Source organism: Bombyx mandarina, chromosome A1, assembly GCF_030267445.1.
Source record: "Bombyx mandarina strain Sakado chromosome A1, ASM3026744v2".
In the NCBI taxonomy this organism is placed as follows: domain Eukaryota; kingdom Metazoa; phylum Arthropoda; class Insecta; order Lepidoptera; family Bombycidae; genus Bombyx; species Bombyx mandarina.
In genome coordinates, this window is record NC_143234.1 from 9,388,580 (window position 1) to 9,412,390 (window position 23,811).

A 23,811-nucleotide genomic window follows, 5' to 3' on the forward strand; every position below is an offset into this window, starting at 1 on the left:
AACACATTACTCTTCGACATAATGTACTATAATTTGCAGGTAAGTACAAATGACTCTTAACATAACAATGTCTCACCACCCTTCGTATACCACCCCGCCGCCGTGTACCTGTCTTCGATGACTCATTTCTTTTTATCCATAATGGCGTTACGCCCGCACAATATGCTCACCGCCCTAGCCGGGCTATGTTTTATGACTCAAGCTGCACGGACAAAATAATTCTACTATAGGCGTGTGGATCTCGTAGGAGGTTCAACACAGGAGGTTCAGTTTTTGATTTCATATCTGTGTGGGATTCCTGGTACCGATACTATTTGAAACGTCGCGTCGCTTATAAAAAGTGGAATAAGGTGCGATATTAAATGGTAAAGTAGTCATAGATATATACACATATTAACACAGCATAACATTTTTTTCCCTCTTCCCCTAAAAGATATCGTTTCGATTCTTCACTGTAGATAAATAAGACATACAGGCTTTTTTTTTATGGCAATCTGCGGATACTTTCAGCAATTTCTGCCAGTGTCGTCTGTTATGGCTACACATACAGGCTAGTTTGCCTTTGCCACTTTTGCCAGCCAATTTGACATTTCAGAAGAAAATTTGTATTTTAAAACAATGCAAATGTTGCGAATAACATCTAAATTTAATTGAAATTTTATAATATTACGTAGTACACACTTACAGTGCATGTATTTTTATTATTCAATGAAGATAAATTGTATATTTAATAAGCTTCATCCGTGTAATATACAAAATTTTGTATACTGTGTCTTTATGCGATATTTAAACAATCACTGAAAACATGTTATTTAACTTGTTAGGTCAAACTTTATAGATGGATATAAGTGGTTATAAGACCGGGACGGGGTCCCAGAGCTCCGATAGCCCGGCCTCTGTTGGTAGCGGATCTACTTCTGGCTTTGAAAAGGTAATTTAACCATTACAAATATGATATTGCAAAATCAAAATTACGGATACAACCTCTTCCTATCGTCATAAAAAGCCCCCTAATATAAAATTTAATTTAGAAATTTAAGAGTTTCCTATAGATTAATTAATTATTTTTAATTTTCGCGCGATACATTCTTTTTGTTATAACCTGAAAGTTAGAATAGCTGAATAAGATTTTGTTATATATTTTTTTCAAATTCTAAACTATAAATGGATCTCCTGCAAAGTTGCAAAAATATTGATATAAACTTCTCGATTTAATTAATCATATTGTCTTATTGTTCAAGTCATTAGTAACAAACAATATACCATTGGGCCTATATTTGATTTTCTGGTTGAGCAATCAGAGTTTTTGTTTTTAGCATTTGGAGATTGCAATGATTAACATGTTGAACGTCATGTGGCCCACCAGTGGGCTTAGTGTACTATACCATTCAGGCCGAGCCAAAATCAATAATTTTATCAACTTGAGATTTTTATTGAAAAATTTATAAAATGCGATAATTTGAAGTGAAGATAAAAATTAGCGACTTTTATTGTTTAGTTTTTAAGATATTTTAAAAGGCTATAATCTTGATAAAAACTACAACTTTCTATTGGATTTGAAAACTAAGGAGTTTGTTTTGACTAAAGGGCTAAACAACTTCTATATGCGTTTTGTTTATGCGATAGCTGCAATCTATGGCTTGTAGGAAGCGTTTATGTTGGAAGCCTCATGTGGCTCACGGATGACCCTCATGGCCCTAACAATTGAATAAGATAAGGCTCACCGGTGAGCACTGTGACCTGAATGAAAATACGAAATTTTTCATGTGGTGTTCAATATGTTAAGTATAGAATATATGAAAATTCATTCAACCTTGAACAGATTGGATTGTTCTTTGTCTGGTTATTATGTATATATGAATATATTTAAATGTATTTTTGTATCTATATATGCATATATTTAAATGTATCTATGTATCTATATATGCATATATTTAAATGTATTTATGTATCTATATCGGTTTCTGGTACCTATAACACAGGGAATCCGAATTTGGGGCCGGGTTAATCTGTTTCGTGAGTCATAGAAACTATTAACAATGAAAGCTCTCTGTTAATATCTTTATATTATTTCTGTAATTATGGCTTCTTAGCAGTTTTTGATGACATTATTGAATTGTAAAAATATTACTAGATAGGTACTCATGTAGCAAACTGTTTTAGAACATATAAAACGATTCATTGTAATTGTTTATTGACAGAATGCATTCTCTCCTCTACCATCTCCAAGTCTACCGGCTCCGACGCCGAAAGGCGTTGAGAATGCCAAGAAACGACTTCGTGCATTCTCAATTATGCAAAAAAAGACGCCTCTTTCGACAATGCCAGTGCCGAAAGCTGTAAATGCTGGAGGTAAGTTCTACAGAAGATATGCATATATATTTTCGGTGTGTGAATTTTTAGTTTAAGAAATTGATCATAGTGCATTACAACTTTATATAGTCTGCATTTTAAAGGAAATACTTCCCAGATGGAGTCCAGGTGTGCTAAATCAAATACTATACGATCCATTTCAGTAAATGTCATATTCTTTACAATAACTTTTGCATTCTTGTTCTAAATTAGTGTTCTCGGCCTTATTGTATACTACATATTATTATGTGTTATTTATCATAGTCAACCTGATTTAGTATAGCCTGAATATCTTTTCAAATAAGCTTTCTTTTTTCATTTGGCCCATGGGTAGATAATATATTGTCATTTTTAACCACTGACGCTTCCTGAAAGTTTAATGGTTCAATGACCACAGTTCAACAGGGGGAGGGTAGTTTGGGATCTCATTTGCTAATAAATAGGAAGATAATCTGAAAAAAATAAATTATTTCAGGTCCTACAGTGTACATCGGGAAGTTGAGTAGTGTGAAAGTAACAGCAAAACCTGAAGATCCCGCAGCAGAACAGAAAAAACCTCCAAAACCCCCTAAACCTGGATACATCAGAAAACTTATACAGGGTGTGTTACAATAGTTCCAGATATGCTATAGTATAGCGCTTCTTGATGAAGAAGTTGCATGTACACATCACAGTATCTCACAATAATACAAACTTTTTTAATTTCCTGTTCCACCCTGTAACCCCTGTGTAGCCAAAATTCAATATATCTGTGCAAAAACCACAGAAATAATATTTATATTAGGCTGACATTTAATTCTATATTACATAACAATCCTGCTCGTTGAGACCGAAACTCTGGGCCCTGTTCTCGTCGCTTGCGACCAAGGGTTCGGCGAATAAATTAACCCACAGACACAGCCCACTGAGTTTCTCGCCGGATCTTCTCAGTGGGTCGCGTTTCCGATCCGGTGGTAAATTCTGCAAAGCACTGCTCTTGCTAGGGCTAATGTTAGTAACGCCTCGCTCGGTAACGCCTACATAACCCTCCAAGGTTCCCAGCTTAGGTAGGAAAAAAATTTTGTAATATGTAGATACATAAAATGTTTCTGGTTCAACTATATTTAGTTGAGTCTATTGAGTCATTGACAAATCGAAGTTTCGAAACCTTACGTATAGATGCAAAACAGAAAAAAATGTAGTGTAGAATGGAATATTGAAACCTGTTTTCTTGAGTACAAAACTTTAAATTGGCATGTAGAAATAATATCTGGACCTGAAAAGGACTGTTTCAAGCGCTCTATCTTGATCATGTCAAGATGATACGGTAATGGGTATCTCAACTATTTTATTTAGCCACCATCAATCTATATATATAAAAAGAATTGCTGTTCGTTAGTCTCGCTAAAACTCGAGAAGGGCTGGACCGATTTGGCCAATTTTGGTCTTGAATTATTTGTGGAAGTCCAGAGATGGTTTAAAAGGTAGATAAATTTGAAAATCTTTCTTTTATTTATTGATTGAGGCAGTACGAAGTCTGCCAGGTCCGCTAGTAAATTTATAATGTTTCCTCAGCGGAGCACATGGACCAACAAAAGAAGACACTGTCAGAGATCGAAGACATGAAGAGGAAGATGGAATTAGTGGAGCTTGGTATTCCCCTCGGCCTCATCTGTCCCAGCTCTAACAATGACAAGGCCATGCCAACTAAAGCTATGCCCCCAATCAAATCATTTATAGGTAAGTTATCTGATTTCTTTATGAATCCATGGTATTCTTTTTATGGTTTTGCTTGACTTACAACATACACGTAATAACTGGTGGTAGGACCTCTTGTGAATCCGCGCGGGTAGGTACCACCACTGGCTATTTTTGCCGTGAGCAGTAATGCGTTTCAGTTTGAAGGGCGGGGCAGCCGCTGTAACTATACTTGAGACCTTAGAACTGATATCTCAAGGTGGGTGGCGCATTTACTTTGTAGATGTCTATGGGCTCCACTTAACACCTGGTGGGCTGTGAGCTCGTCCACCCATCTAAGCAAAAAAAATATACATTTCCGTAATATGATTTCAATCAACGATGAAGTTACTACAAGTGTAGGTTGTTTTCATGTTCAGTACTGGAGAAGTGGGGCTTCGGATGCCAAAAGGCTAAACTAGGATCTCTATGACACATACTCGAACTGTTCCTAATAAAGAAACCAAAATTATAATATTAATGTATCTAAATAACAAAATTGGTCTCATTTTCATTTTAATATACAAATTCAAATTAAAAATAAATGTTATATTTCCTTTAAAAAAATTAATTTATTTAATGTCGAAAATTCTAAATACCGATTGACAAAGAGTCGCAGTTCTAAAAAGAAATGGTATGACAAAGTTATGTTTTGTTCAAGTTTGGTCATTTTTTTTGTTCAAAGCCGATGTAAACAATATTTCCAATGCGAGAAAGTAATATTACTTATGTGTAATAAAATGAACAGGGTAAGAGCAAGACCCCCCTCTCCCCCTCCCCCTCTCACGATTCTAACTAGTACGTAAATGTATGCGCTGGTGGTAAGGTATTGTAAGCCCAAAAGTTTAGATTCCACCGCCCTGCCAAGTACTGTTTTAACCCTCACACTTCCAAACTTATGGGTGAGGCAGCTGATACACAAGACTCCGACCCTCATCATAGCTTCAGGCGGCGGAATTTACGTATTGTTGGCTCGCATCCAGCTATAGGTTAATGTAACTTTGTCATGTCATATCTTGTCTTTATGAAAATCGGTATATCATCGTCGCTGTCAAACCAAAGTCTGCTATGTGCAAAAATTCTATTTTGAATTAACGAGTAAAAAAAATTTACGTATAAAATTTTATATGAAGGTGAATTTTTAAGAACTATATCAAGTGAAAGCTGTAGATAAATGAGTCGACTATTATCAAAGGCGGCAATCTGACTTTTGGACAATGATTGGTAAATCAGAAAAACGAATTATTGACTTTGTATTCCATTGGCAGTCACAAAACTCTTCGGAACGACATCTTAGATAAATAACAGGTTAACTATTAACCTTTATTTAATGCAGGTTTTGAACCGTATTCTTTGAAGGAGACGATTATATTCAAATAAATCTGTATTGACATATCAATAAAAAATTTTTGTCCAAATGTACAGATTGCCGCCTTTGATAATAGACGACTCAAATATTAACGCTATAGACACATAACAGTTTTTTTTTTATACGGTAGATAGGGCTGTGAACTATACGAAAAGGTCAAAAAGTAAAAATCTCAAAAAGTGCACACAGCAGATTTTGGTTTGACAATGATGATATTTTAAAATTATAAGTTTTTTTACAAAAAACTGAACTCTTAACGAAACACAATTTTTATCATCAAAGTTGTCACTTGCATCTAATTATGTCTTATAATATCATTAATGCTTGTCTAGTTTTGCGAATGCATATTGTTCATTCATTCATGCGCCTTTTTGTAACAAACATTAAAACAAACTTACAAATATTTTTTGTTGGCATTTTGCTTGTATTAACATTATTTTTACTGGTGGTAGGACCTCTTGTGAGTCCGCACGGGTAGGTACCACCAGCCTGCTTATTTCTGCCGTGAAGCATGCGTTTCGGTTTGAAAGTTGGGGCAGCCGTTGTAACTATACTGAGACCTTAGAACTTATATCTCAAGGTGGGTAGCGCATTTTCGTTGTAGATGTCTATGGGCTCCAGTAACCACTTAACATCAGGTGGGCTGTGAGCTCGTCCACCCCTCTAAGTATTAAAAAAAACATTTATTTACCACATATATGTATTTGTTCAAATGTCAACCAAGTTCGTTTTTTTTGAAGTCGTCGTGGCCTAAAGGATAAGACGTCCGGTGCATTCGTTGTTGCGATGCACCGGTGTTCGAATCTCGCAGGCGGGTACCAATTTTTCGAATGAAATACGTACTTAACAAATGTTCACGATTGACTTCCACGGTGAAGGAATAACATCGTGTAATAAAAATCAAACCCGCAAAATTATAATTTGCGTAATCACTGGTGGTAGGACCTATTGTGAGTCCGCACGGGTAGGTACCACCGCCCTGCCTATTTCTGCCGTGAAGCAGTAATGCGTTTCGGTTTGAAGGGTGGGGTAGCCGTTGTAACTATACTGAGACCTTAGAACTTATATCTCAAGGTGGGTGGCGCATTTACGTTGTAGATGTCTATGGGCTCCAGTAACCACTTAACACAAGGTGGGCTGTGAGCTCGTCCACCAATCTAAGCAATAAAAAAAAAAAAAAAAGTTCATCGTCTGGTTTTTCTGGAATAAAAATAAGTGCTTAGAGGAGCTCATGGGACACTTATTGATGTTGATCGTTACAGAGCCAAAGATGCATGTCAATGATACCGACTTTGATACATAAATTTGAAATCCCAATTGCATTGAATCCCAATTGCATCCCAATTGACTATTATTTCCAATCCGAAAGCATAGTTGCTCCCCTCCAGAAATAGGCGTGACCTAAATATATTACCAAGTCAGCAGTTGTCTCAGTATGCTATGACACTGATGTTAATATTACTACCCATAGAAAAAGATCATTATTAGCACAACACTGTGTCGGTATTATCAATACATGGACCATGTAGCAATGGTTTATGTTTAGTAAAGGGTTTAAAAATAATATATTACGTAATATTAGTATAAATGAACTCAATCCATAAATCAATGACTGATAAAAATAATGAAGAATGATATGTAGTTTGATATACACTTAACAAAAGAAGTGTTTTGTAGATAATACAAAGACAAACAGTTTAGAAACTTAAATTCAGAAAAGGGCTTATTTATATATATTTTATTTTTCACAATTCCCCATTTTTCCTTGCTTAATGCTTGTTTCCCGCTTGCACGTGTTATGTGTGTAGCTCGCACTAAATGCACGTCTCCGGTACGCTCTCGATGGCGGCACGTGTCGCTTCAAGGAATATGCACGTGCATCGCACACTTCAGTGAGTCTTCGTAGTGATTCAATAGTAATTGTAGTTTTTGGAGTAGAATATAGTTAGATATAGAATAGCAGGTAGATAGAGCGAAAATGTTTTCTTTTGCTTTGTTGTTTATTAAATAAACATTTCTTTATTAATGCTGTTACACTTTTATTTGTCAACGAGTCAGGTAAGGTAGATAGATGAAAATAATACGCAATAGTAGAGCATAAATTCACTGTTTGTAATTTTTATTTTAGCTTTATAATTTATTAATTTAGATTGATCGTAGATAACAGTTGAGTGAAGTTTTACTTCAAAAAGATTTATAGAAGGGAGACTTCTTTAGAATATGTCAAGAATGTATCAATGTTAAGGTAACTTATGTAAATCTTACAGATCCAGCAAAAGTGGATGAAATAATTCAAGAAGCGAAGAAGGCTAAAGCCGAAGGTAAACCATTCAAGTTTGACTATCAGAAATTGTTACCTGGCTACGACAACCCGTTCCAAAGGAAGAAGGATGATCCTCGTGAAAAAGAAAAAAGACCAGACGATCGCAGCAAGACTAAAGACAGAAGAAGTGACAAGTTCGATAAGAGATCCAGCAAGAAACATGACAAATACAGGGAGGAGAGACCTAAAAGTGGAGATAAAAAAGAAAGCGTGAAGAAAGAGAAAGGTCAGAAGGAGACTGATGTTAATCTTAACGATTATCTCGTGTGCGATAGCTGGTCCCTGGACAACGAAGATAAGATTGTAAGTCCTAAAGTAGACGAGAAGCCGAAACCTAAATCCAGTGATTCTACTCCAAAACCCGAGGATCCAGTGGAACAATTGAAGGAGAGCATCCAAAAGACTTCACAACAAGAAACCCCCAAGACCGGTACTAAGAAAATAGGGAAGCTAAAACCAGTTATCGATTCTTTCGAATACGAAATCGATCCCAACGAGGAGGCGCTCGATATCTTCGACGAACAAATCGAATTGGAAAAGTTTTCCAAGCCGACCGCGACCAGGACAGACAAAAGTCCGATCAGACTTAACTTATACGACGACGAAGTCACTAAGGACGGGGCGAACGACGAGTCCTTCCTGCAGTCGGTCATCAACGAGATACAGGACGAGGAGATCAACGAAGACTCCATCCAGGACAAAGGCCTGGTCGAGTACGAAATATCGCCCAAAGACGACGAGAGCCCGAGGGCCAACCGGTCCGTGACCCCCGAGGTCAAGGACTCCGGCGCCAGCCAACGGAGCGACTTCTCCGACAGCTTCAAGTCGATGGAGTCCGGCTATAGGTCCACGGAGTCTGGCTACCGGTCCACGGAGAGCTCCAGGTCCTACCGCATGTCCCTGGACAAGGACTTCGAAGAAGCTGAAAACAACATGTCCAAATCGACAGTCGACTCCCTCGAGGTCTGGAGCTTCGTGCTGAAGATCTGTCAGCCGCTGTTGTTCCGACACGACAAGGATAAATGTTACAAGTGAGATTTATGTCCAACTTTTAATTAGTAATTACGACATGGACATGTTTGTGGTCTCCGAGGACGTGGTGCTCGTGTTGATATATGTACTGAACTGTACACTGTATGTATTTCATTGGTGGTAGGACCTCTTATGAGTCCGCACGCGGGTAGGTACCACCACCCCGCCTATTTCTGCCGTGCAGCAGTAATGCGTTTCGGTTTGAAGGGTGGGGCCGCCGTTGTAATTATACATGAGACCTTAGAAATTACATCTTAAGGTGGGTGGCTCATTTACGTTATAGATGTCTATGGGCTTCAGTAACCACTTAACACCAGGTGGGCTGTGAGCTCGTCCAACCATCTAAGAAAAGAAAAAAAAGTACTTAGACCACCTTAACCGACAGACAGTTTTTTTTTTAAATTCTTACTTAAAAGTTTTATTCAATACTAGCTGACCCGGCAGACGTCGTAGTGCCTCAATCGATACGTAAAAGACGCCAACTTTTGTATAAAATAAACTTAAAACAAACAAAAGGAATCCGTCCGACGGGGGACACGTCAAAGGAAAAATAAATTTGTTATTTTTATTGAATTCCGAGCATTTTCATATTTATCCACCTTTTAAACCTTCTCTGGACTTCCACGAATAATTCAAGACCAAAATTAGCCAAATCGGTCCAGCCGTTCTCGAGTTTTAGCGAGACTAACGAACAGCAATTCATTTTTATTTTTATTCAATATATGTTTACAGAGAAACCCATGCCGTGCCTAAAGTGTGGTTCGCTGAGAACCCGAAGACGTGTCGCTGCGTGAAGGACCGCGCCGTGGTGTACGAGGAGCTGGAGACGTGCAAGATGTCGCTGGTGGACCGCGTGTACGGCTGCGACCAGTGAGCGTCATGCTTCATACCTATTGAACTTACTCATTACTCTTTCTGGGTTACAACATCCTTATAGCCGGCCCGTTTGAAGTTTTTCAATAGTATTTTATAAAACACTTGCAAATACGGGGTGTGAAGTTCAAAAGTACGTTTCTAAGTTTCTTAGTATGACTGCTTCGCCGCACTCGTGCGGACTCACAATGCCCTCCTTTTAGTAGCTATAGTAGAATTATTTTGTCGGTGCAGTTTGGGTCATAAAACATAACCTGGCTAGGGCGGTGAGCATGTTGCGCGGGCGCAACGCCGTTATCGATAAAAACAAATGAGTCATCGAAGGCAGGTACACGGCGGCGCGGCGGTATACGAAGGGTGGTGACAAGACATTGTTATGTTATTAGTCATTTTTACTTTCCTGCAAATTATAGTACATTATGTCGAAGAAAAATGTGTTTTTGTGCATTCGCTCTCTGAAATTATTTAGTGACACAATGGCTAATCCTTTGTTTTGTATCAAAACGGCAGAATTAATTTAAAAATAATAATTTCCCTGTTAGCAAAAATATACCAGCACGAGCACGTGTTGTTATCAGTAATGTGTTCAAAATTTTCACTGAAATGAAAATAGATCCCGAAAAGTTACAAAAAGTTCTCGTTAACTTGCTGCGGCGATATGTGGTGTAAGTGTTCGATTAGTGATTTTTCTTTCATTTTTATCACTAACCAAACTCACTAACAAATGACAAAACTAAATACACTGTCGATAACGCTTATCGACAACAATAATGCGCATCACTATGCCCGTCCTCGTGAGTGGAAGAGAGAGCGAAATACTGTGCGCCTGTACAACAAAATCCCACAAGATGTTCAGAACCTACATATACAAAAGTTTAATAAAACTATTAAAGAACATCTGTGCAATAAAGCTTACTATAAAGTCAATGATTATCTAGAAGATTGCACAAAGTGGGAATGAGTTGCTCGCTCCGGGCATTTCAATATTGTAAAATTGTTATGTTATAATTACTTATTGTAAAAATGAATACATAAAAAAAAATCTAATATTACAAAAAAAACAATCTAATATTGAAAAAAAAAAAAAAAAAGACATGCCCGTTGAGTTTCTTGCCAATTCTTCTCAGGACGGAGGCTAATTCTTGTGAATTGGCGGTAGTTCTTTTGACGTTCAACAAGTATGTACTTTCATTTATGTTGAATAAAACTTTGATTTGATTTGACTCGCCTCACTGCTCCGATTATTTATGACCCAAACTGCACGGACAAAATAATTCTACTATAGCTCTAAAGGAAATTTAATTTAAAGATATGAATTAAAGCTCTTTATTACAATTTCCAGAATATCCGATTTCCCGTGTCCCTCGTCGCGCGAGTGGTACCCTCCCCTGCGACCCCCCGCGGCCTCCCCACCGCCCCCCGTGCCGCGCGCCCCCCGCGCCCCCTGCGACGACTGGGAGTCGGAGGAGCAGCCGGCCCCCCACACCCCGCAGCGCACCGAGACCGTGTACCTCGACCGGGAGTATCAGAGGTAACTTGTACTTTATGTTACATACAACACTAGGCCGGAGGTAGAGTCTCAGGTATGACCTCTGCGCAGCCCTGTGTGCCGGGAGAATCCCTCAAGGTGGTCAGAGAGTCTCAGAAACAACTATTTGCAGTTTTTACTGGTGGTAGGACCTCTTGTGAGTCCGCGCGGGTAGGTACCACCGCCCCGCCTATTTAAGTCGTGAAGCAGTAAAGCGTTTAGGTTTTAAGCTAATACTGGAGATCCTAGAACTTATATCCCAAAGTGGGTGGCGCATTTACGTTGTAGATGTCTATGGGCTCCAGCAACCACTTAACACCAGGTGGGCTGTGAGCTCGTCCACCCATCTAAGCAATAAAAAAAAAGTTTTAATGCTCTTTTCAAATTCGTTATTTCAACGGAGCTCTGTTAATGGATCAACATGATTTGGGTTGGATGGAAAATTGAGTTCGAGATAGTGGTGACCAGTACGACAAGTGTACGCAGCGGGGACCGCGGCTGCTGTAAGCTGTGGATAGCCAGACTTAATATAACACATAATATTTTAATCATTAAATTTAATTAGTCTTCCATTCTTGAAACCGTCCATCGAATCCAGCCAAGCTGCAAATTTATCACGTATGACGTCATTTGTGATCAAAATAAAAGAAGGAGCATACATTAAACATTGTTAAAAAGTGTTTAGTTGAATATCTTAATTGAAAAACCATTTCGGGAACTAGGCTAGCTAACTATAAAAATCAATTTAAAAAAACATCTAATCTCTAATCTCTAATAACCAATATTTTAATCAAATATATTTGACCGTGGTTCTCAAATGACCGCATCATTGATTGGCTTTATTTAAATATATACTATAGCCTGTATTTTGATATACTCTGTGTACCACTCAAAGGTCAATTTTGTTAGGACTTTTTGGCGGGAACGCGAGGAGTGAAGTTGTGTGATTTGTTTTATTTTGTCTATTTAGTGTTTCTTCGGGTTTAAATGTGTAATAATGGTGGTTTATTAACTGTTTAATATCTGTGAAAGTGCCCAAATGTGGGAAAATGAAACAAAGTCGCTTGACGTAACTTCTCGGGATCCTCCAAAAAGTCCACTGAAAAAATCTTAGTAAATGACCACCGTTTTACTGAGATTATATTTCATCCCATATCATCTCATTTCATTTCATTTAATTTCATCCCAGCTGATTAATGTCTCAAATTAATCATTTTTATTTCATTTCACTCCATAATATCATTTTCATAAAAATATGAATATAAATTAAAATAAGATATCACTTAAAGGTCTCAGTTACCAGGTCATAAAATCCCTTAAAAAAATTAATTTTGTTATTGGACATTTTAGCGGGAACGCGAGAAGTGAAGCTGTGTGATCTGTTTTATTTTGTCTATTTCGTGTTTCTTGAAGTTTAAATGCGTAACAACGGTGGTTTATTAACTGTTTAGTATCTGTGAAAGTGTACAAATGTGGGAAAAACAATCAAAGCCGCTGAACGTAACTTCTCGGGATCCTCCAAAAATTCCACTGAAAAAGTATCAGTGATGACCACCATTTTACTGAGATTATATTTCATCCCATATCATTTCATTTCGTTTTCATATCATTTCATTTCATGCAATGTTACATATTAATTAACTTCATTCCATTTCATAATATCAGTATTCATATAATTTTTTAAAATTAAAATTAAAATAAGACTTAACCTCAAGGTCTTAACCAAGTCATAAAATCCCTTAAAAACAAATTGAACAATCTATACAATTTTAAGGTTTATTAATCAGTTTAAAAATCTAAACACGTCAGAGGTATTGTATTTAGTTCGTAGAAAAAATAGGCATGATTAATTAAAAGACCGTGTGACAAGAATGATGAAAGGAGTCATGTCACAGGCTAATTCTGTCTGGAGGCAAAGGCTCCATTTTCATTATGCTACTGATGATGTCATCATCTTAAAAAGCGATGATGATGATTATTATTAAAAATAACTATAGTGAATAATATACTTGAATAATATATTATTTATATATATAAATAACATTTTGGTTTTTCAACCATTTCTTTTTGTTCAACTTTGTTTTGTTGTTGCAAAATCATGAATGTGCAGGGAGAAATGCACGGATCTTACATTTACCAAGAACTGGGGATGCGAGGTTTCGTTGGATGATACGAATGATTGAGCGATTCTACCAACCGATTGTATTATTCTAAAAACCGACTTCATTAGGAAACATACATTTCAATTAGTTTATTATTGTGTGCAAAAACCAAGGTGATTGATATAGCATGCAGAGTCAGTAAGCTGAAGTGGCAGTGGGCTGGTCACTTTTTTTATTTTTATTGCTTTGATGGGTGGACGAGCTCACAGCCCACCTGGTGTTAAGTGGTTACTGGAACCCATAGACATCTACGACGTAAATGCGCCACCCATCTTGAGATATAAGTTCTAACGTCTCAAGTATAGTTATGTTGCAGAACCGATAACCGTTGGGGTAACGTGTTCTGGAGTGGAGACTGCGAACCGGCACACGTAGTGCAGGACGGCCTCCTGATAGATAGAGCGACCACCTGCACAAGGCAGTCACTGGTCACGTCATTTCGGATCCTCCCGATCCACTAACGGTGCTTTTAGGTACCTCGAGCACCGGTCATCGCTCTCGTCAAACCCGTCGCTCGCGACGAAGTGCTCGGCGAGTAAATTAGCCCACAGACACAGCCTACTGAGTTCCTTGCCGGATCTTCTCAGTGAGGCGCGCTTCGGATCCGGCGGTAGATTCTGCGAAGCACGGCTCTTGTTGGCAACGTCGTCAGGTTTGAGCCCCGTGAGCTCACCTACTAGTTAACGTTATGCTGATATGGTCTCTCTAGACCAGGGGCTCCCAAACTTATTTTGTCTACTGCCCACTTTGAGAATAAATTATTTTTTAGCGTCCCCATTTTTTCACCTACTAAAAAACCACTATAGTGAGAGCTCAGTCGGTGTCTAAGGGTCCTCCTAGATGAAATTACAAATCGCCTCCCAAGCCTCTACACAACGTCCCCATTTTTTCCGGGTCTCTTACCGCCCCCTTTTAGGCCTGCAGTACCCACAAGGGGGCGTTATCGCCCACTTTGGGAAAGACTGCTCTAGACCGTCAGCTTAGGTAGAAAAAAAAAAGTGACTGGATGCGTAGAACCGAAGATCAGGTTCAGTGGCGAGCTTTAGGCATAGGCCATAGGTCCAGCAGTGGACTGCCGCAGGCTGATGATGATGGTTATCTTCCAGTTAATGTTTGTAATTATTTGATCAGGTTCATGCAAGCGGTGCTGTCGGACGTGTCTGAGCAGAAAGCGGACGCGCCCCGCAGCACCACGCCCGTCGCCGCCGATGACAAGAAGAAGAAGCCGCGCCTCAACAGCGAGGGGTGGAGCCAGGAGTCTGACGTAGACGACCAGCCGCCGAAAAGGTTACTCATATATCTAAATTCACTCTCTATATACGTGATTACAGTAATTACTGGTGGTAGGATCTCTTGTGAGTCCGCGCGGGTAGGTACCACCGCCCCGCCTATTTCTGCCGTGAAGCAGTAACGCGTTTCGATTTGAAGGGTGGGGCAGCCGTTGTACTTGAGACCTTAGAACTTATATCTCAAGGTGGTTGGCGCATTGTAGATGTCTATGGGCTCCAGTAACCACTTGACATCAGGTGAGCTGTGACCTCCTAGTAAAGATAATAAAACTTATCTCGTTTGTAATATAATGACAGCCGTAATAATATAGTTAAAATTAAACATTAATAACGTAACTTTACAACGACAATCACAAAATAGTTATAATTTGAATGGGAGAGATATACTTGATGGATTGACAGCTAAATTTACTATTGAAAGCAAAAACAAATTCGTGGACACCGCTTACGAATTGTGAACCCTTTTTTTTGCCAAGCCAACGTAGACCCCCATAGAGTCCCCTATGAACCCTTGGGAAGTAAAAAAGAAGTAAGGGTCTACAACATCATTGCTTGGTTTCAGCAAAAAAATTAAATTCGACAAAGAAAAGGTGAAGACGCGTAAAAGGAAGCACTCGACGACCTCCGTCACCGACAGCGACGACCAGGCCGCCAGGCGGAAGAAGTCTCTCAAGAAGAAGGTAGGGGACTTAATAGGAACGCAGAAAATCAATATAATCAGAAGGTGCTCATAGATCGGACTTAAACGGCCAATTTTATTATCTCTTCTGCATTGTTCGCAGGAGAATAAGAAAGAAAAATTAAAGCTATTGAAACGGAAGAAGTTAGGAAAGAAATATTTGAAGAAGTTAAAAGAAAAACAGAAGAAAAGGAAGAAAGCGAAGATCAGCGATGAATCTGAAGAGGACGAGGAAAATGAGAGAGGTACGCCACCTCACGTGCTGTTTGTTTATTGTAGTAGTTCGAGAGTTACTAATCCGAATTCCCTTTCGCAGAAAAAAAGAAGAAAGACAAGAAACGTAAAAAGAAAAAGCTCCAAAAGAAACGCAAGCACCGCAAGAAGAAACGCTCCAAGGCGGCGTCGTCCAGCAGCAGCTCCTCCACCAGCTCCGACACCTCCAGCGACTCCGACTCGGACTCCGACGCCAGGAAAAAGAAAAAGAAGTCCCAAGGGAAGAAGAAACGGAAGCAGTCCAGCTCGTCCGCGCGCAGCGACGAGCTCTTCGACGTCAACATTCTCAACAACATCAAAACTGAGAGGATGACGGACGACGAGACCTTCTCGCCGCGCAAGAAACCGCGGGAGATCATCAACGTCAAGGAGCTGCAGAGCGACTTCGTGGGAAACAACTTGCACATCAAGAGAGAGCTGGAGCTCCCCCCGCCACCCCTCCCCGCACCTCACAGTGCCGAGGACAAGGCAGCCGGGCTTCAGGCTTCAGGACAGGAAGAATTAGATAATAATACAGAAGCTGTAGTAGAAACAGCAAGCCCGCACGAAGAGGTTCTCGAGAAAGTAGAAGATCAAAAAGAAAATTTAGAGGAAGAGATAGTGGAAAAGATTGAAGAGGTTGTTGAAAAGATAGAAAAAGAGAAAGTGGAAAAAGTGGAAGTGAAAGCTGTGAAGGAAATTGAAATTTGCTCAGAAGAGAAACCTGAAGAGAAGGCGGAGGTAACATTAGAATCATATTCTGTTGTTTTACAGATCTTAAAGTATGACGCGAGCAAACGATAGGGACTCTCCCGAGTAGTAGTAGCGGGAAGTCCCCACCCACTGTGCTCTGTCCAATGCGGTGTTTCCCAATGTGGGGCCCACGCCCCACAAGTGGACAATTTGATAATTAAGATGGGCAATCGCAGTAAATTAATATAGAAAATCTGTATTAAATTTATTTTATAATTTGAATTTCAGTTTTTTACTATAATAATATGTTGATAACAATTTCATAGTGATTTCTTCACAAAACCTATCATTTATGTTTCTTAATCAATCATCAGTAATCATCATCATAATCATAATCAATAATCAATTTTTTTATGTTAAAATTTATGTATCGGGGGTATAAAAAATTTTGAAACGTTACAGTGGGGCATGGCACAAAAAAGGTTGGGAAACACTGGTCTAATGTAACAATATACATGAATATTCCGTTTACAGGAAATGAAGATCGATCCACCGCACCACCCCTCGCCGCCCCGCGACCCGCGACTCGCCAACTCGAAACAGGCCACGGCGAAGAGACCTTCTAACCTGGGCGAAAAAATTAAAGTCCATCAATCGTTGTCCACGGACAACACCGCTGATAGATTCGCTAACTATGATGTCCGCGGGGAGCGGCTGCCCGACGATAAGTTCGCTGGCTACGATGAAGGGAATTACGAAATGTTGGAGCAAATGGCAATGGCGTACCAGAGCGATGTGTCCAAGGTCAGCTGCAGTCTGTGCTCTCCGCGAATAGTAAGAGCTGTGTCTCATCAGCGCGGCGGGGCAAACTTACAGGATATATATTTATTGCAATCAAGAATTTGTTTGTATGTTGTCAGGAAAGCGCGGGGCTGTCGCAGCGGATAGAGACGGTGGTGGGCGGGAGGCGGGGGAGATCAAGTGTGACTGGCGCCGCGACCAGCTCAATGAGCGCGCGGGCCACCCGGACCTCTCGCACAGACCCTCCAGGTGGGGTGAGTACAGTACAGTGCACTAGTAGAGACAGGGGAGGGGGAGGCGGGGGGAGATCAAGTGTGACTGGCGCCGCGACCAGCTCACTGAGCGCGCGGGCCACCCGGACCTCTCGCACAGACCCTCCAGGTGGGGTGAGTACAGTACAGTGCACTAGTAGAGACAGGGGAGGGGGAGGCGGGGGGAGATCAAGTGTGACTGGCGCCGCGACCAGCTCACTGAGCGCGCGGGCCACCCGGACCTCTCGCACAGACCCTCCAGGTGGGGTGAGTACAGTACAGTGCACTAGTAGAGACAGGGGAGGGGGAGGCGGGGGGAGATCAAGTGTGACTGGCGCCGCGACCAGCTCACTGAGCGCGCGGGCCACCCGGACCTCTCGCACAGACCCTCCAGGTGGGGTGAGTACAGTACAGTGCACTAGTAGAGACAGGGGAGGGGGAGGCGGGGGGAGATCAAGTGTGACTGGCGCCGCGACCAGCTCACTGAGCGCGCGGGCCACCCGGACCTCTCGCACAGACCCTCCAGGTGGGGTGAGTACAGTACAGTGCACTAGTAGAGACAGGGGAGGGGGAGGCGGGGGGAGATCAAGTGTGACTGGCGCCGCGACCAGCTCACTGAGCGCGCGGGCCACCCGGACCTCTCGCACAGACCCTCCAGGTGGGATGAGTACAGTACAGTGCACTACTAGAGACAGGGGAGGGGGAGGCGGGGGGAGATCAAGTGTGACTGGCGCCGCGACCAGCTCACTGAGCGCGCGGGCCACCCGGACCTCTCGCATAGACCCTCCAGGTGGGGTGAGTACAGTACAGTGCACTAGTAGAGACAGGGGAGGGGGAGGCGGGGGGAGATCAAGTGTGACTGGCGCCGCGACCAGCTCACTGAGCGCGCGGGCCACCCGGACCTCTCGCACAGACCCTCCAGGTGGGGTGAGTACAGTACAGTGCACTAGTAGAGACAGGGGAGGGGGAGGCGGGGGAGATCAAGTGTGACTGGCGCCGCGACCAGCTCACTGAGCGCGCGGGCCACCCGGACCTCTCGCACAGACCCTCCAGGTGGGATGAGTACAGTACAGTGCACTACTAGAGACAGGGGAGGGGGAGGCGGGGGGAGATCAAGTGTGACTGGCGCCGCGACCAGCTCACTGAGCGCGCGGGCCACCCGGACCTCTCGCATAGACCCTCCAGGTGGGGTGAGTTCAGTACAGTGCACTAGTAGAGACAGGGGAGGGGGAGGCGGGGGGAGATCAAGTGCGACTGGCGCCGCGACCAGCTATACAAATAACACCATGTTTTTTTATTTCTGTACTAATTCCTACAAACACATTATTACAGGCTTGAAGCCAGGCGACGTGAACATAGTGTTGACCGGGGGCAGCACTGAGCCTCAGCCGCAACCTCAAGTTCAGCCTCAGCCCGTCTACAGGATCCAGAGCCTCGCGAAGAGAACTAGCGACTCCTGTTCGATTGGGTACGTGTCGTAGGGACCTCTGTTCTTTGACTGAAAAAGCGTTTCCAGGAATAGACTAGCTGATTTAAAAAAAAAACATTTTCAGTTACGACGAGGCTTACCAGGACATGTATGGAGCGTCCGACCGGCTGCAGTACGGGGACTGCTTTGCCGACACCGCGCCCCCCGCCGCCCCCGCTGCCCCCCCGGCCGACACCCCCGCGCCCCTCAGTAGCCTGGACGAGAGGATCTCCCGCGCGCTGCAGGGCACCGGTACGACGCGGGGCCTCTACAAGCTGCCCCATGACCGATGTTGCTTGAAATAAAAAAACTTGGTGTTGCTAGCTCGGAAAATATATCTTATAATTTTGATGTGAAACATCTATAGCCGCACGTAAAACCGATTTCTGGCGTGGCGACGCATGCCGTGGCGATGCGTCGCCATGCGCAATCGACTGTGCGATTCTCTCCCACTCGATCCGTCGTTAAGCCATCTCTCTCGCTACACTGAGCTCGGATACCTGTAGTGTATACTCCGTAGTGTATACAGTGTTGTTTACTACTATACACATAACCTGCGTTTTACTTGAAAACAAATTATTTTTTCGTAATATTTTATTTTATCATTATGACATGTTTAGTTCCTATCACAATCTGTTCTTTTCTGCATATTACTTTTACAAAATAATGTCGATGTTTCACATCTGCCAGACGTCCCGTGACGGCTCAAATTTTTTTATTTCTTAGCGAGGTCGGGCAATCATCTCGTTGAGGAATTGCCGCAGCCCGGGGACATCGGCAATGCTTAACTCTTAAATTCACTATTGATATACAAAGAGTCCACATGCTTGTTGAAATCAGAGCTTATTTTACTTGGGAATAGTTGAGGACAGTTTTGTCCATTATGGTGTTGGTCAGTCCCGAGCGAGGACATTCTCCTGTGTTATGTGCGGAAACGCTCACTAGACTACGATCTACGACTTCTACAATTAATACAACCAGACACCCCTCGCGCCCCGGGGGAACCACAGCAGGTGTCGAGGATCGTCTGCGGAATAATTCATCTGGCTTACTACTGCTGTAATTTATTTATTTTCTGTCACAAAAGTTTTATTTTTACTGCGTTTCAGTTCTCGGCGAAGTTGCCAAAGAAGTCGCATCGGCTGGTGGAGAGGGCGAGGGCCGGGAGAGGGGCATCCTCGTCACGTGAGTGCGGCCCGCGGACTGTCGCGGCAGACAAGCTTTTATATATTTACAATGGAAACTTATAACATTGGAATTACTTGAAAACTTATGCCCCCGCCCCCCGCCCCCGCGACCCGCGCCCGCGCCCCGCAACAGTTTCATAACGTTGGCCTGATGTTACGTTGCCGTGATGTTTTGAAAGAACGATTGTTGTAATTTTAGTTCAGCTTGTAATTGAAGCGTGCTCTGCAGTGTTTGAACTAGATCTACTTAGTTATTGGATGAATCCTCACGGTTATTGTTAAGGTCACCAGGTCCCCGCGGCAGGGGGGGGGGGGGGCGTCTGTTGTCTCGCATCCCATTGAACAATCCTTTGAAAATTGATGTAACGTATCTTGTCGCTTCTAGTGGAGATCATTTCATATATTGTCTTTTCGCATTAAAATTGCATAATCTCAAAACTTACTAATGTGATATTTTTAATATTAATCATCTTTGAATTTTTTTTTGTTTTTACCAGTTACATTATCTGTCTTTTAAAGTAAAATGAATTACGAAAATACTGATGATACCAAATGATTCCGCATATTAACTCAATCTCGAATATTTCTGGAAATTGTACACTTTTGACGCGAAAAGACGATGTGTGTGTCTCCGCGTTATTTTTTTTTATTGCCCTTGTAGGCAGACGGGCATACGGTCCACCTGATGGTAAGTGGTTACCGTCGCCTATGGATTTCAGCAATGCCAGGGGCAGAGTCAAGCCGCTGCCTACCAAACCTACCGCGTCCTACTGTATTGGAGTATAAGGGCCCGGGTGTCCGCAGGAGGCCCCCCCGCGGAGCCGGCCCGCGCCCCCAAGCGCGTGAGCTTCGCCGACGGCTACGAGCCCGGACAGGACTCCGACATAGAGGAGCCTCCCGTCAAAAAGGTACTTTTTTTTATTGCTTAGATCTCCTCCGCGCAGCTCTATGCCTCGAGTGTCGCGGAGGCGGGTACTTGATATTTCAAATTATCTCCGAAATTATTTATCTGTCGATCAATCTCATGTCTCCGTAAGTGCGAGAAGGTCACACATTCTGCAGCATGTAAATGTCCACACAAAAATTAAAATTCTAAGTGGAATTTCCTCAAAACTTGTTTGGAGAAAGACTTACCGAGGTGCCCCGAGGACACAGTGCCTCCAGAAGGGGCTGGTGTTGCGGAACCCTACAGAGTCGCTCGGAGTACTGCAGGGAGTGTTGTGTCGCAGGGCCGCAGCAGGGCCCCCCCGGCGTCCCGGGGCTGCGCGTGGCCGTGCCCGGCGTGGCACCCCGACCACGTGCCGCTGTGGGACGCGCTGCCGCCCCCGCCGCCGCCCCCCGGCGACCCCCCGCCGCTGCAGCACCTCCTCCACAGTCAGTACTTTTGTTTATTTATTTTTTATTGCTTAGACGTGGACGAGCTCACAGTCCACCTGGTGTTAAATGGTTATTGGATAGACATCCACTATGTAAATGCACCACCCACCTTGACACATAAGTTCTGATACGTTGTAACTAAGCCGTTGTAACTATACTGATCTCAGTATAGTTACAACGGCTGCCCCGCCCTTCAAACCGAAACGCATTACTGCTTCACGGCAGAAACAGACAGGGTGGTGGTACCTACCCGTTTGGGCTCACAAGTGGTCCTACCACCAGTAATTACGCAAATTATAATTTTGCGAGTTTGATTTTTATTACACGATATTTTCCTGCACCGTGGAAGTCAATCGTGAATATTTGTTAAGTACGTATCTCATTAGGAAAATTTATACCCGTTTTGCGGGATTCGAACACCGGTGCATCGCTCAACACGAATGCAGCGGACGTCTTATCCGTTAGGCCACGACGACTTCTAAGATGCCGACTGACACTGTTAATTAATTAATTAATACTGTAATGTTGATATTCGCTGTATATTTTGTTGTAACATCATAACTAGACTCTCCGGCAGTAAACAGAATGTTGTAAAGGAAAGGTATACTTTCAGAGTCGGCGCCCCCAACAGCTCGGCCTCCGCCCTTCATGCCGCCGGAGCCCCCGCCGGGGATCCTTTCGTTTTAATTAGTTCAGAAAACAATTATAATAATTTAATTAGCTCATTGATATAATTGAACATTGTTTTTCATTTTAAAATGAACCTAAGTATTTTGACACTATTAGTTTTATTTTTCATTTGCATAAGAAATTGAAATGCCGAAATAAATAAATAAATATCTACATAATAAGCTTTAGTTAATTTTCGAATATTGAAGAAACATGAGATTTTTTTAAGTCCTTGTAAATTTACGTATTCGACTTTAAGATTATACACAGAAGGGTTATATTTGTATATATTTCTCTTTGCTTTAATGGCTTTACCGTTCTTCAGTCCAGTAAGTGGACTACTCTAGCTCGAACCGTTGTAGTTATTGGGCGGGGGATACGTGCGATTGATTAAGATTAAAATGAATCAAATATTTTTATAAAATTGGTGATGTAATATATATATTTTTAGTAAAATACGAGGTTTTATTTCTGGTTATCTTTATTTTTATACTTTCTTTTTTTATTCATTGCACAAACGGGCCGCACCTCTGACTGCCCTGTCGAGTAGTTACTGCGGCCCATACATATCTTGAGACACTTTGAAAAATGACGTTGAAGAATCAACTCTGTGAAGCTGCAGAAAAAAAAATCGTATTTCATACGTAAAAAAATACAGTACAATTTCTAGACGTTGATATTGGACCTATCTAATTATATTGTAATTAATAGTAAGATAAACTAAAAATAAATTAAGTAGTATATAAAATTATTCTCACATATTTTAATGATATATGAAATTATTTAATTAATTTATATTTATATGAAATTACTCTGACATATCCTCTGAATCACTGGATTCTGAACTCTCTGAACTTGATTCAGAATCATCTTGTAAGTTTATAATGACTTCGTCCATCATAGTATCAAATCTCATATCTGTGCCGCGCCAATAAAGAAACGAATCTAAAATGGCGGCGGCGATCATGCGCTCTCACTCTAAACTATTGCTGTCTTTAGTCGCACACGGCGCGTACTGCATGCAAAAATATACCTATCAGTTCTGACTTTGTTGTTGAATTCGAGTTTTTTCACTTTCGAGTTGTGCGACTTATATGACTGGCAGCAAAATTGTCTACGCAAGTTGCATCCCAGATGAGACACCTCCCCTCTGCCAGGGCATAAAGTAAAGTGCATTCTCATTTGTTTTTTTAATATTTTTTTAAGTGAAAACTTCTTTAGAATCGTTGTGATTTCAAACCGGATGCAACGGAAAAAACGACAGGTAAGAGACACAAATACAAAAATGTGTAGGATGAATCCAGCAAAGAATGAGACAGAAATATACATACTATTTAATACAGCGCCATCTGTGAGATTTTTTAATACTAACGTGTGTGTGAAAGCTCTTGTAGTGAATTTTAATTTTAGGATTATACGTGAAATTAAAATATCAATTCACAGAGAGCGCTACCTTACAATTATTTACTAATGACAAAATTTTACATATACTTAAGACGTTTAGGATAATTGTATTTTAATTTTGGAAGGTTTCACTTCTACCACGTGTGAATTGCACACATTTTGTTTTTTTCAATAAACAACTTTTTCTTTCTATCTTTGTTTTTATTTATTGATCCTACCGTCTGTCAGTGCAGGTACGTAGAAGCCATTTTCGATTCGTTTCTTTATTGGCGCGGCTTATAATGACAGCAAGCGCCCCCGCCTCTCCGCCCCGCCGCTCACGTACCTAAGGCGCGGTTAACTAGTTCCGCGCGCACAATAGTCAACCGTCGGACGTCTTTGCTGTT

The 23,811-nt window shown here is 41.7% G+C and overlaps 2 protein-coding genes across 6 annotated transcripts; both read left to right on the forward strand.

Annotated features, from left to right (window-relative positions):
• The first annotated feature begins 517 nt into the window (after positions 1-517).
• On the forward strand, positions 518-17,870 carry LOC114253447 (uncharacterized). The gene is made up of 14 exons (XM_089739581.1): positions 518-931; positions 2,202-2,352; positions 2,828-2,953; positions 3,907-4,071; positions 7,705-8,791; positions 9,525-9,662; positions 11,008-11,196; positions 14,487-14,642; positions 15,207-15,324; positions 15,427-15,568; positions 15,640-16,316; positions 16,803-17,072; positions 17,189-17,235; positions 17,367-17,870. The coding sequence occupies exons 1-14, from the start codon at positions 839-841 to the stop codon at positions 17,476-17,478; spliced, it is 3,471 nt and encodes a 1,156-aa protein (XP_089595707.1). The 5' UTR covers positions 518-838; the 3' UTR covers positions 17,479-17,870.
• A 283-nt stretch (positions 17,871-18,153) lies between these two features.
• On the forward strand, positions 18,154-22,477 carry LOC149499512 (uncharacterized). 5 transcript variants are annotated; one of them, XM_089739594.1, is made up of 7 exons: positions 18,154-18,247; positions 18,653-18,788; positions 18,874-19,040; positions 19,898-19,973; positions 20,780-20,883; positions 21,205-21,349; positions 21,966-22,477. In XM_089739594.1, the coding sequence occupies exons 3-7, from the start codon at positions 18,896-18,898 to the stop codon at positions 22,084-22,086; spliced, it is 591 nt and encodes a 196-aa protein (XP_089595720.1). In that variant the 5' UTR covers positions 18,154-18,247; positions 18,653-18,788; positions 18,874-18,895; the 3' UTR covers positions 22,087-22,477. The 5 variants fall into 5 exon arrangements, with proteins under 5 accessions (XP_089595720.1, XP_089595724.1, XP_089595725.1 ...); XM_089739598.1 differs by lacking the exon at positions 18,154-18,247 and adding an exon at positions 18,299-18,377 and having other exon boundaries at positions 18,652-18,788; XM_089739599.1 differs by lacking the exon at positions 18,154-18,247 and adding an exon at positions 18,299-18,373.
• Positions 22,478-23,811: the final 1,334 nt, after the last annotated feature.

Bases quoted from the DNA above. Each gene is read 5' to 3' on its own strand.
- LOC114253447 (XM_089739581.1), top strand. From the start codon at position 839: ATGGATATAAGTGGTTATAAGACCGGGACGGGGTCCCAGAGCTCCGAT. The intron at 932-2,201 runs GTAATTTAACCA...GTTTATTGACAG, and splicing joins CTACTTCTGGCTTTGAAAAG to AATGCATTCTCTCCTCTACC. The intron at 15,569-15,639 runs GTACGCCACCTC...TCCCTTTCGCAG, and splicing joins GGACGAGGAAAATGAGAGAG to AAAAAAAGAAGAAAGACAAG.
- LOC149499512 (XM_089739594.1), top strand. From the start codon at position 18,896: ATGTATGGAGCGTCCGACCGGCTGCAGTACGGGGACTGCTTTGCCGAC. The intron at 19,974-20,779 runs GTGAGTGCGGCC...GGGTGTCCGCAG, and splicing joins GAGAGGGGCATCCTCGTCAC to GAGGCCCCCCCGCGGAGCCG. The intron at 20,884-21,204 runs GTACTTTTTTTT...GTTGTGTCGCAG, and splicing joins AGGAGCCTCCCGTCAAAAAG to GGCCGCAGCAGGGCCCCCCC.